Source organism: Eptesicus fuscus, chromosome 18 (assembly GCF_027574615.1).
Source record: "Eptesicus fuscus isolate TK198812 chromosome 18, DD_ASM_mEF_20220401, whole genome shotgun sequence".
Classification (NCBI taxonomy): Eukaryota; Metazoa; Chordata; class Mammalia; order Chiroptera; family Vespertilionidae; genus Eptesicus; species Eptesicus fuscus.
In genome coordinates this window covers 13,144,150-13,158,115 of record NC_072490.1, presented here as the reverse complement: position 1 = coordinate 13,158,115, position 13,966 = coordinate 13,144,150, and the positions used below count along the sequence as shown (strand labels likewise).

The window sequence follows — 13,966 nt, the reverse complement described above, 5'->3', positions numbered from 1 at the left end:
CAGAGTTCCCGCCGCTCGGTCACACCCCACCCCTGCTCGGAGGGCTCCGTCTGGCGGCCTCGGTGTCCCCGCGGGGCCCCTGCCGCCCAGGCCGCCGCCGTCAGGTGGAAGGAGACAGGTCAGCGGTGGCTGCCCGCCCGCCCGCCCGCGGGGGGGCGGAGCCTGTCGGAGGCCTGCGCCGGGCAGGGGGGCCGCGGGAGGCCGGGACCCCGCACCCCGTCCTCCGCGCGGCCCGCCCCGCGACCCTGGGCACCACCCCGCGCCCTCGGAGCCGCACCGTCCCGGGCAACAGGTGAAGAGGCCCCGGCCCGCGGCGCCCCGGCGGGGCGGCCCCTCCCCGCGCGCCTGGCGCCCGCCCCTCTCCACGCCCCCTCCCCTCCTCCCGGCCTCCGCCGCCAGCCTCGGCCGCCCGGCGGCCTCCCCCAGCTCCGGCCCGTCCTCCTCCTCTCACGCCCCCTCGCCGCCCGAGAGCCCGCACGCCGAGGAGCGGGGGGCGCCGCGCACTCGCTGGACACGCGCCGCCGCGGGACCGGCCCCAGTGGGCGCCCCCTGCGCGCCCCCTTCCCCGCGCCAGCCGCGCTCCCCTCCCCCTCGCCCGGGTCCCCCCCCCCCGCCCCCCCCCCGGCTCCGGGCCGCGCGTCCTGCCCCCGACGCGCTGGGGGTCCCCGCGGAAGGGCCAGCCCGGCCGAGGCGCGACGATGGAGGAGCCGCCGCGCACCCGCCCGCACACCGTCACCACCACCGCCAGCTCCTTCGCCGAGAACTTCTCCACCAGCAGCAGCAGCTTCGCCTACGACCGGGAATTCCTCCGCACCGCACCGGGGCTCCTCATCGTGGCGGAGATCGTGAGTGCGGGGCCGGGGGCGGGGGCGGGGGCGCAGGGGGACCGGCGCGCGCGCGCCTCGGCCGGGAGCCAGCGCCGGTCCGCGGACGGGCCTTTTCGCGCCGCCTCGCCTTCTCCCCAAAGTGTAGAACTCCGAGACCGCCTCTCTGAGCGGGGTCCAGTCCCCTTGGGGAAGAGGCTTGTGACCCTCAGGATGTCCGCCGGGGGAGAAACCCAACTTGCGGGGGGGGGGGGGGGGCCTGTGGGTGATGGAGGCTCATCCTGGGAGCTGCGCGGTTGGGGAGCCAGGAGTTTATGTGAATGCGAGTCACAGACAGCTGGTGCCGCCCTTACCTGCTCCCCACGTGGGTGGCCTCCTCCCTAAAGCAAAGCTTTCCAAAGATCGGGGCAGAGGAGAGGATTCATCCCTTTCCCCTAATGATCTCCCTGGTTAATAAAGTTGAGGCGAGTCAGGAAATGTTGACTGAATACAGTCCGAGGGCCTCAACCTCTGAGGACCCGCAGGGTCTCCCTCCCGCTTGGTGCTGGGGCGCATCCTGGTTTGGGCTGAGAACCTTCCTGGGGAGGAGGCCGGCCTGGGCGTGTGCGTTCTCCCCTTCCCAGGAGGACATGGAGGCTGAGAGGTTAAGTCCCAGCCAGTCCTTCTCGGCTGAAAAAGGACTGGTGGCCACTGTCTTTCTATTGAGCGAGTCTTCGCCGTGTGCCAGGGTCTCCTCAAGCTCTTTGGGTGCCTTCTGCCCTCATGTAACCCACACAACAACCCTACCCTGTGAAGGTGGCTTCAGTTATTATCCCATTTTACAGGTGAGGAAACTGAGGCATAGAGAGGGGGAGTAAGTCACCCTCCCCCCACCCCCCAGGTGGAGGAGCTGGAATTCAAACCCGGGCCTGCTCTTCACGGGTAATGGGCATCCCATCCAGCTGTCTAACCAGTGCCCCTTCCGCCACGTATCCCATACGTTCCTGTGGACACTTGTGGAATGAAAATCTAGCCTACGTGGGGGTGGGGAACGGGAGCCAGGATGGTGCACAAGTGACTGAAGACGCTGAGAAACCTTCAGCAAAAGTTGGGTACATCCAATAGCTTGCTTGTTCCTCCATTGTCTCAGAGCCCTCCCCGGGTCTACTGAGTCCCCCGCCCCCAGCTGGTGTGGAAGGACTTGGGAAGACGCAATAAGAAGCGAAGGGATTGGAATCGCCTTGTAGGAGGGCCCGGCTTACAGGAATTCAGCAAATATTTGCTGTGTGAATGAAGGAGCTGGCAGGCTCCCCTGCTCTTTCAAAGCAAACAGAAGCTAAGATGACAGGGATGGGGCTTCTGCCCTGGGGTGGATTTCGGCCCGGCATAAAGTAAAATGCTTCTCGTTTTCTGATTAATGATCAATAAGCTTCTATGTTCCACACTTTTTCAGAAAACAGGAAAGTGAAGGAAAACATGTAAATGGCCCACTATCCCATCCCTAGAAGCAACCACCGCTGATACATTGGCATGTATCCTTTTAGATTTCAATACATTTTTTGAAAAAGTCGAAAACCATGTAAGAAAAATGACTCTTGTGACTGCTACAGATAAGCTTGAATTCTTGCCAGCACGATATGTGCACACGTTTATAGAATCAAATAGTCCTATAGGCAGACGTGTTTCCCCACCCACTTCCATACCTAGAGGTACGAACATCCAAATCGCTTGGAGCTCTAAATCAGTGGTGGGAAACCGTTTTTCTGCCAAGGGCTATTTGGATATTTATAATATCATTCGAGGGCCGTACAAAAGTACCAGCTTAAAAATTAGCCTGCTATCTGTGGTCAGACATTTCATTAACTCACCGCTAATGCCTTGGCGAGGCCAGACTCAGTGATTTCTCGGGCCTTACTCAGCCACCTCTTTACCACCTCATTATACATATACCCTCCGCTCTCCCACTATATTTTGGGTTAGACCAGTGGTCGGCAAACTCATTAGTCAACAGAGCCAAATATCAACAGTACAACGATTGAAATTTCTTTTGAGAGCCGAGAACCGACTTCTGCGCATGGGCCACGAAGTTTCAGTCGCACTGGACGGGCGCGCCCGCACGTGGTATTTTGTGGAAGAGCCACACTCAAGGGGCCAGAGAGCCGCATGTGGCTCGCGAGCCGCAGTTTGCCGACCACTGGGTTAGATCAATAACAAGTGTTGACCTTCGGACACTGAGCCACTGAGGAGTCTATGAGCACTTTTCCCTGCCTGCCCAATTTCTTGTTTTCCCTGGAGTTAGTCCTTCTTTCTTTCCATCTTTTTAGTTCTCTGGACATTTAGTCACTAGTTGTGCCTTAGTTATCTAAGTCTCCTCTTAGGAAAACTGAGACACACTCCGAGACGGAACTGAGAGGTGTCCTGCCAGGGTCACCCTCGCAGTGGAGGGAGCCTCTGAGCTGCTCCCAGCTCAGGCGGGCACAGCTGGTGGCGGGGGTCTCCTGCACCGCCTGGGCTGGATCCCCTGCTTCCCAGGAGCAGCGTCCTGCCTGTCTGCCTTCCTTTTGGGAGGGGGCACACAGCCTCTCGTAGTTTCCTAAGAAAGGATGCATCTGTACATTGAGATTTGCATCTTTCAGAATGTCTTGATCCAACTGTTACACATAATTCATAGTTTGGGTCAAGAATGTTAGATTAGAAATTGTGGGGGTTTTTTTCTCCAGAATTTTTATAAAAATTTTTATTCTGTTGTCTTGTAGTTATTCTATGTATTTTTTTAAAAAATATATTTATTTTAATTCTTTTAAAAATATTTTAGAAGAATTTGTTTGAGCCAAAACTGACAACAATTGCCGGTAAAGATCTCAAATGCCCTGTTTATTCCAGTTGGTGATCCTCTTTTTTCTACAGCAGTGGTTCTCAACCTTCCTAACGCCGCGACCCTTTAATACAGTTCCTCGTGTTGTGGTGACCCCCAACCATAAAATTATTTCCGTTGCTACTTCATAACTGTAATTTTGCTACTGTTAATGAATCGTAATGTAAATATCTGTGTTTTCCGATGGCCTTAGGCTCTACAGCAGCGACCCACAGGTTGAGAACCGCTAGCAGGGTCGCCTAAGACCATCGGAAAACACAGATATTTACATTACGATTCATTAACAGTAGCAAAATTACAGTTATGAAGTAGCAACGGAAATAATTTTATGGTTGGGGGTCACCACAACACGAGGAACTGTATTAGAGGGTCGCGGCATTAGGAAGGTTGAGAACCACTGCTGTAGAATCTTCTTTCTTCTGTACTATCACAGTCGTGGGCCTTCATGTGAGTTCGTTTTCTTCCATTATACTGGGGAGCTGGTGTGTTCTCTCAATCAGGAAAACTTAGTTATCTTTAAGGAGAACTTTAACATTTACATTTTTTTTTTCTTTTTAGCTGGGTTATATGGCAGCTCTATTTTATTTTTAATTCTTTATTGTTGAAAGTATTACATATGTCCCCTTTCCCCTCCCCGCCATTGTCCTCTCCTAGGCCCCCCCCCCCCCCTGCAGGCCGTCCTTCATCTCCACCCCCTCCCTCCCATTGTCTGTGTCCATTGGTTATGCTTATATACATACAAGTTTTTTGGTTGATCTCTTACCCCCTCACCATCTGCCCCATCCTCCCCTGCCTTCCCTTAAAATTTTAGTTTTTATCTTTGCATTTTTTCAGTGTGTTTTTTTCTGAAACCCCCTTTATACTTTTTTTCTATATATGTATTCTTTTTATAATTTTTTTTATGGATTAAAGACCTGCTTATCATATACCATGAGCATTTCTCAGGGTCTGAGATCTCTCTCTATTATAGTTTCCTGTCGTAAGGAAGTGCTGTATGGTTTCCTCCGTTTTCCATTGTAAAACTGGCATGTTTCTAGGTCTCACTGGGATAGCCGGTGCTGTAGAAATCTCCCTTGTTTGTCCCTCTCTTTACCTTTGTCCAGTGGGGGGCACGTTTCAAACTATTGCTGTCCCAGCCCGGAGATTACGATAAACCCAGAAGAATGTGAATTTTTCTGCCTTGAAAAAAAAACACCAAAATACTGAGACAAAGAACTACTAAGAACCTGACTTCCCCCACCCCATCCCAGGGGAAATGAAATAATAGAGAACACAACACTATGTTTCCCCAAATTTGTTGTCAAAATCGCTTGCCCTGGCTTTCTCACAGGGGTGAGTGGCCGCTGCTAACGGGCTAAAACACTCCAGGCTGCGCCAATATAACATCGTGTTGAAACCAAATTGTACTTGTTCCCTTTTTAAAATTTTACAACAAACGGAAAGCAATCCAGTCCTTGACCTGGGATTTGTAGGATGCCGTGATCTCGTAACGATCTGCAGTAGTACCTGAGACTAAAAGTGCTTTGTCAGAAGCTGAGTTAGTTGCACCCTTCTTGTTATTGATGACTTTAAAATGAATTGTAGCGTCTGTGTAATAATGTAAGGTCACCTTTCATTCTTGTCATGAGCAAACTCAGTTGGGGAAGACAGAATAGGCTTTCTGACAGCTGGAATCTGAAGTACTCTATCCTGTTGAGTTCCTTTAAAAAAAAGGGGGGGGAGGGACATAGTTTCCTTTTCACAAAAACAATACCTCGTCTTTGCAAAAAAATTAGAAAAATGCAGGTAAGAAACAAAGATGTAATTCTAGCCTTCCAAGTGGTTCCTCATGGGCGTGGTACAACCCTTTGTCTGGGAGTGGGTGGATTTTTTGTTTGTTTATTTAATGGTTATTGTAATGCCCTTGTTAGTTTAGTGCCCTGGGGGCCAGGTATGCTAAATGTCCTGAAGAAATGGAACAGTCCCCAACAATGAAGAATTGCTTCACCAGTTGACCACAGCACCAGAGTTAAGGAACTCTTGAGTAAACCAAGAGTTTACTGTTTACCTCTTGGAGTAAACCATTCCAGAATTTCTTAAGTGGTTATATGTTAATTATCTGTAATTTAAAAATATATATATTTTTTATTGATTTCAGCGAGGAAAGGAGAGGGAGAGAGAGAGATCAAAACATCAATGATGAGAGAGAATCATGGATCGGCTGCCTCCTGCACGCCCCACACTGGGGATTGAGCCCGAAACCCGAGCATGTGCCCTGACCAGGAATCAAACCGTGACCTCCTGGTTCATAGGTCGACGCTCAACCCCTGAGCCAGCCAGTCAGGCTGTATCTGTAATTTTTTAAATGCAGTCACCTGTAAAAACGACTTTTTGTTGCCTGCTGTGGCCATCTGTGATAGATGCCTTCCATTTGTCCCTCTGTCCACGCTCCACCTTGCTCTCCACCCCAAAGGCAGACAAGCATGTGCTGTCTGTCCCAAGAGCTTCCCTCTGATGTCCCACCCGAAGGAGGCTGTAGGGTGAGGGGAGAGCAGGTCCTGGGTGTTCATTCCCGGAGTCCCCCCTGCTGAGGGTGTCGGCAGGCTGGCTGTGCCCTTCCGTGGAAGGCGGGCTGTCTGGCAGCCCTCTGATAACTGTACATTCCCAGGTGCTGAGGTACTGCACTATCACTTGTGGTTTGCTAGCACCTTGCTTTATAAGGAACGCCTTTATTCAACTCCACTCAAACGACCCAATCTGAACGTGCCCAGTTTCCTGTTGAGACCTGATAAATTGCCTTTCCTCATCAATGATTAATTTCTTATAATGTACTTAATAGCCACATAGTATTCCATAACTACCCAGGCTCCTACTGTTCTCTTTGTGTTTCTTTCTTTCCTTTAACAATGTTGTAATAAACATCCTTTAAACGAAATCTTTCTGGGTGTTCTTTTATTTCTTATTGATTTCAGGGCGGGGGTGGGGGGGGAGAGAGAAAGAGAGAGAGAGAGAGAGAGAGAGAGAGAGAGAGAAAGAGAGAGAGAGAAACATCAATGATGAAAGGGAATCATTGATTTGCTTCCTCCTGCACGCCCCACCCTGGGGATCGAGCCCACAACCCAGGCATGTGCCCTGACCGGGAATCGAAACTGTGACCTCCTGGTTCATAGGTCGATGCTCAACCACTGAGCCATGCCAGCTGGGCCTTGATGTTCTTTATTGTTTTTTTTTTTCCTAAAGATGAGTACTTAGAATCGATTAACGGGTATATGTGTACTCGTAAAATTCACTCTTTTCAGTATAAAGTTCTATGAGCTTTGGCATATGCCTTTTTTAAAAAGCAGCTTTATTGAGATATCATTCGTGTAATAAAGTTGATCTTTTTAAAAGTCTACAATCCAGGGATTTTTCTAGAATATTCACAGAGTTGTACAACTGGCACCACTAAGTTTAAAACATTTTTATCACCTCAAAAAGAAACACTGTATCTCTTAGGAGTCCCTCCCCATTCTTCCCTACCCTCAGCCCTTTGGTAACTACTAATCTACTCTCTGTCTCTATGCATCTGTCTATTCTGGACATCCTATGTAATAAAAGCCTAATATGCAAATCAACTAAACGGCCAAACGACTGGTCGCTATGATGCTCACTGACCACCAGGGGCAGATGCTCAGCCCAGGAGCTGTCCACAGGCCTCAGGCCGGCCAAGGCGGGTGCGAGCAGGGGGCCCCCAATTTCCCCGCTGATCACCCCACAGATCGGCCCTGATCTCTGGCCAGGCCTAGGGATCCTACCCGTTCACAAATTTCGTGCCCCGGGCCTCTAGTTTCACATAAATGGAATTCTACCTTCTCTATGTGGCCCTTTCTGGCTGGCTTCTTTCATTTAGCATAATGGTTTCAAGGGTCATCCATGCTGTAGTATGTATTAGTATTTCATTCATTCTATTAGCAAATACTCCATTGTGTGATAGATATAACATTTTGTTTACCCATTAATCAGTTGTTGGACATTTGGGTTGTTTCTACATTATCACTATTAAGAATAATGCTGCTGTCCTGGTCAGTATGCTCTGTGGTTAGAGTATCGACCCCTGTGGTCGGGGCATGTGTGAGAGGCAACCAAGGGATGTGTCTCTCATATTGATGTTTCTCTCTCTCTCTCTTTCTCTCTCCCCCTCCTCCCTCCCTCCCTTTCGCTCTCTCTAAAAAAAAATCAATGGAAAAGATATCCTCTGGTGAGTATTAATAAAAGATAAAATAATGCTGCTGTGAGCCTTCACGTACAAATTCTTGTGTGGACGTATGTTTTCAGTCCCCTTGGGCATTTACCTAGGAATGGAGTGGCAGGGTCATATGGTTAAGTCTTTGTTTTAATATTTTGAGGCACTGCTAGACTGGCCGCACAGCAGTACAATCCCACCAGCAATGAGAGGGTTCCAGTTGTCCCACGTCCTCCCTAAGATTTGTCCTTTTCTGTCTCTTTGGTCCTGGCCATCCTACAGGGTGTGAAGTGGTTTCTTATTGTGGCTTTAAAATGACTAACGATGGTCAGCAACTCTGTGTGTGCTCTTGGTCATTTGTGTATCTTCTTTGGAGAAATACCTATTCAAATCCTTTGCCATTTAAAAAATTACATTCATTTCTTTTGTTATTGAGTTGTAAGAATTCTTCATGTAGTCTGGATACAATTCCCTTTTCAGGTAAATGATTTGCAAAATTTTTCTTCTATTCCATGTCCCTTGAGGAGCAAAGGCTCTTAATTTGAAAAAAAATTCGATTTGTGTATTTTTTTCTATTGTTGCCTGTTGTTGTTTTTTTATATATTTAAGAAATTTTTGAGTTCACTTTTGTATATAGTGTGAGGTAAGGGTCTAAATCCATTCTTTCCTATATGGATATCTAATTGTCCCAACACTATTTATTGAAAAGACAACTTTTGTCTTATTGAATTGTCTTTGCACCCTTGTCAAAAATCAAATAACCTGAAATGTAAGGTTTTACTTCTGGATTCTCAGTTCTACTCCATTGATCTATACGTCTGCACTGTATTGATTAGTGTAGCTTTATAGAAAGTTTTGAAATCAGAAGTGTGAGTTTGCCAAATTTGTTCATTTAAAAACATTTTGGCTATTTGGAGTCCCTTGCATTTCCATCTGAATTTTACTATCAGTCTGTCAATTTTTGCCAAAAAGGGCAGCTAGGATTTCAATATGGATTGTGTTGAATCTATAGATCAATTTGGGGATTGCCATCTTAACAAAAAACTAAATTTCCCAATTAATAACCAGGAGAGAATAGGATTGGTTTTGGGAATGTGTTTGAAGAGGGATGTTCCTGTTTTAACTCCTTATATTTTTATATGGTTAAATTTTTTTTCTAATGAGAATATATTTATGCATTAATGTGTTCATTGTAAAAATAAATTTCAAACACAGTCTTTCCATTTATTTAGGTGTTCTCTAATTTCTTTCAACAATGCTTTGTAGTTTTCAGCTTGCGTCTTAACATTTGTTTTGTTAATTTTATTCCTAAATAGTTTATTCTTTTTGATGCTATTGTGAATATAATTATTTTCTTAATTTCATTTTTGGATTGTTTATTGCTATAACTTGGCTGACCTCATTTTTTAGTTCTTACATGGTTATTTGTGTGTGTGTATGGCGGGGGGATTGGCATATGTGGTTTGAAGGCTTTTTATATTACTGCCAAGTTACACAGAAAGTTATACCGATTTGCATTCCCTCTAGTGGTGCTTCAGTGTGTAACTGGGCTTGTTTCTGCAAATAGTCAAACTTTCTTTTAATATGTGCCAATCTTATTGCAGTGGGAGAATATTCAAAATGGTAAAAACCAGGTTGGCATAGGCGCCCCGCTAGTAAGAAAAACATCAGTAATATTCGGGGGAGCCCTGGACATGTGAAAAAGAGCAAATTGTTTTTATTTGCAGTTCTGTGATTATAAAAGTTGAATTTTTTAAATACGTTTATTAGCCGTTTATTTCCTTTGGGAGAACTGCCTTTTTTTTTTTTTTTTCATCTACTCATTTGAAAATTTTTAAAGATATAAAGGAAGAGAAAACTTTAATAAAAATTACCTCCCAGTAGGGAAATAGGATTGTTTTTGTGAATGTGTTTGAAGAGGGATGTTCCTGTTTTAACTCCTTATATTTTTATATGGTTTAAATTTTTTTCCTAATGAGAATATATTTATGCATTAATGTGTTCATGGTAAAAATAAATTTCAAATACAGTGAAAACTGAAAGTCTCTGCTAATCTATACCCTTTACTCCATTCCCTATCCACCCACCCACCTGCCCTGATGTATTTACCCTTCACATTTCTCCCAGACTTTTTTCTGTACGTGTGCAAACATGCACATAGTATAAGACACACACATTCATGAATGAGCATATTATATATATTCTGCAACTTTTAAATTTAACAATATCTTGATATATTTTTACATTTGTTGTTGATATAGGTGTTATAGGTATTAATTTTCTCATCTGTCACTTGTTACTAGCATTATTCATGTCATTTTACTCATTAAATTAAATTTCTAATTTGCATGTTAGCCTTCAGGGGTTTGCTTTTCTTAAACATGGCTTCTTTACCCCCAGGATTATACAAATATTTGAAGAAAATAAAGGAGAATTTAAAATATATATATTTTTTATTGATTTCAAAGAGGAAGGGAAAGGGAGAGCGAGCTCGAAACATCAATAACGAGAGAGAATCATTGATCCACAGCCTCCTGAAACCTGGGCATGGACCCTTGATTGGAATCGAACCGGGACCCTTCAGTCTGCAGGCCAACGCTCTATTCACTGAGCCAAACCAGCTAGAGCAAGTGGTTATTTTTTTAGAGTCAAGAATATTTACCATTATAAAAAATTTTTATGTATATAAGGTAACAATATAATTTCACTTTTTCCCCAGATGAATATATAGTAGTCTCACCAGTAATCATGTCATATTTGCATATATGTGCAGCTATGTCTTGACCCTATTCTGTTCTATTCCTGAGTCAATTCCAAAGCCTTTTAAATACTATAGCTTTATCATGTGTTTTAATATTCAATAGGGTAAGTCATACAACTTTTTCTGTTTCTTTGCTATTCTTGTATACTTACATTTAACACAGGTGATTTTCAGAAACATTGTTCTTTAAACTCCATTGCAACTTTGATTGAGATTGCATTACATTTATAAATTAATTTGAGGAGATATGATATGGAATCTTATCATCTAGGAATACAGTATTTTACTTTTCTATTTAGGTCATTACATCCTCTTGAAGTCCTTATGAGTTTTTCCAGATGAGTCTTATGTGTTTCTTACCAGGTTTAAGTATTCTCAGTTTTTGGTAAGTGAGATTTATCAAAAAAGAATTGGTTTTATCAGTAAGTAAATTTTTATAAGTAAATTATAGTAATATCTGTGAATAAGGATTTTCTTTTTATATTTATACTTTTTTCATTATTTCATAGATTAGTATTTTCAGTATAATATTGAATTATTGGAGTTATATGGGTATATTTGGCTGGATCATAATTTTAATTGGGATGTTTTCAATGTTTTAATGACAGTACAAGTTTACCTGTAGGTTCTGATAGATGTTCTTTATTGAGTTAAGGAAGGGAAATTTCAATTTGTACTCATTTTAGTTAGTAATAGGTGTTGAATTTAGGAGATTGGATTTGGTGTGAGGGGGCTGGTATTCATTGAAATGATCATATGGGTTTTTGTCCCCCTCAATTTGCTAACAGTGTAAATTATATCCTGAAATATAATGTTGAATCATGCGTGTACTCTTGGGATAATCTCTACTTAGTTAAAATATATTTTTCTAATAAACTATTGGATTTTATTTTTATTTTTGGCCCCACGCCTTGTTCACGTGACCACTCCCACCTGTTGATGTGGCCCTACCCCCTTGTTCACTTGGTCCCACCCACTTGTTCTCATGACCACTCCCTCACATGGCCATTCCTGTGTTCACTGAACCCCCCATCTGGGTCGCTGTTTCCCCAGGACTCTTCCCCAGGGTGGGGTGGAGGGGGCGGGGGGGGGGGTTTTGCCCAGGCATTTGTGCCCACATCCCCCGGAGACATCCTCACAGGCATTTGCTGGCTGTGTGAGGTGTGGAGACACCTGTGAGCCTCACTCTGGAAGTCTTACCTGGGTCTCAAGGGAGAGGTCAGTTCTTGGGTTTGGGGGAGAAGGAGGAGGAGCCAGGAAGACACATGCCACTGTAAGAGAGCGGAAGGGAAGAGAGGCCATGTTGTGCCTGGGCCACCCTTGGGGTCAGTGCGAGGGTCAGGCTTCATGCTGGGGTTCGGGAGGGTCAGGGTCAGGGGCCAGGATGGTCAGGGGTGGTGCTCATTTTTGTTGTTAGGATTTCGCCTTGTATTTTAAAAATGTGTTTTTTATTTCAGAGAGGAAGGGAGCGGGAGCAGGAGATAAAAACATCAATGATGAGAGGGAATCATTGATCGGCTGCCTCCTGCACGCCCCCTACTGGGGATTGAGCCCGAAACCTGGGCATGTGCTCTGACCAGGAATTGAACTCTCACCTTCTGGTTCATAGGTCAACACTTAACCACTGAACCAGGTGCATCTAGTGGGTTTTTTTTCTGAGGATGGGTAATATTAATGTGTGGTTTAGCTTTTGTTGGGGTAGTGTAGCTGCATGGACTTTCTTCTGAGGTGTGCACACAGCTCGTTGAAACGCCTGGCAGTCTTGAATAGTTGGGGGCTATTTCCAAAAGTAACTGCTGGAGGAATGGGGAGAGAATGATTAACTGGACAGCTTCTAAGCCTTTAAATTTGTTCCTTAGCAGATGACCCTTGGCCCATTCCTTCTCTCACTTCTGTTGTTCTCTCTAATCTGTGGAGTTTTCTTAGGGTCTGCTTGGAAGCACTGTTTTCCTGAAGACTGGAAATCCCATTGCTTATTTAATCATTAGTTTGTTCTTGCATACCTCCCAGGAACCCCTCACTGCTCTGGGCTGCTGCTGCTCTTTCCAGAGTCTATATATAAATTTTTTTAAATATGTGTTTTTATTGATTTCAGAGAGGAAGGGAGAGGGAGAAAGAGAGAGAGAGAAACATCAATGATGAGAGAGAATCATTGATAGGCTGCCTCCTGCATGCCCCACACTAGGTATCGAGCCTGCAACCCGGGCATGTGCCCTGACTGGGAATTGAACCATGACCTCCTGGTTCATAGGTCGACACTCAACCACTGAGCCACACCAGCTGGGCCAGATTCTATATATTTTTTAATCATTTGTGGGTGTTTTGGATTGAGAATTAGGGAGTATGAGGACATGAACATATAAGTCTCGTCAGCAACCTTGAAATAGATGATTAGCTGTTTTGTCATTCACTTATCAGTATTTTTAAAAATCCACTTGATTATGTCTCCTCCCCTCTCTCCCTCCTCCTCCTTCTCCTCCTCTTCTTCCTCCTTTTTTTTAAAAAAAAAATATATTTTATTCATTTTTTACAGAGAGGAAGAGAGAGGGATAGAGAGTTAGAAACATCAATGAGAGAGAAACATCAATCAGCTGCCTCCTGCATACCCCCTACTGGGGATGTGCCCGCAACCAAGGTGCATGCCCTTGACCAGAATGGAACCTGGGACCCTTCAGTCTGCAGGCCAATGCTCTATCCACTGAGCCAAACTGGTTAGGCTTCTTCCTCCTTTTTGCTAAGATTTATGACTAAAGCTATTCCCAGGAAGGTGGCAGTACTTTTCCTTAGATGAGTGTGTTACCATTAATTTTCATTTAAAACTAAATGAATTTTAATTTATTATTTCACGTGATATTAAGCCAGCTCAGGTTTGAGGGGATCCCTTTCATTTCCATTTCCAGTTGAGCTGTGATTTGAGGATACAGTTTCTAAATTATATATGAATGGGTCAACCACACCCTTGTGGAGTGCAAGGTGAAACAAATCCCATCCGACTGCTTCTCCCTCTTCCATGCCCACGCATGAGATTCACGGTAACCAGCCCAGTAGAATCTCCCTTCTGCGGGAAAGCAGGATATCCATTGTCTTAGTCAAGGTTCAGTTGCAAATGCAGCGTACACTCCAGCTAGTTTAATCAGCAAGAGACTTATTGTCTATCATAGGATGGCTTCCAGAAAGGTTGGTAGGGCAGGAGGAGCGGGCTCTAGGGTGAGCTTCTTGCAAAATCTCCCAGAACCACACCATGGAACTGGCCTGTCACAGGCAGGAAAGCAAGGACACAAGATTTATTCTCACAACTGCTGGGTCCTGGATCTCCATGGCCTCCA

At 45.2% G+C, this 13,966-nt stretch overlaps 1 protein-coding gene across 1 annotated transcript in view; it reads left to right on the top strand.

Annotated features, from left to right (window-relative positions):
• The first annotated feature begins 377 nt into the window (after nt 1–377).
• Nucleotides 378–13,966, top strand: part of CMTM8 (CKLF like MARVEL transmembrane domain containing 8) — a 68,277-nt gene continuing 54,688 nt past the window's right edge. Inside the window, exon 1 of the mRNA XM_054729664.1 lies at nt 378–845. Within this exon, the coding sequence (XP_054585639.1) occupies nt 699–845 (147 nt within the window). The 5' untranslated portion in view covers nt 378–698. The remainder of the gene's footprint in view (nt 846–13,966) is intronic.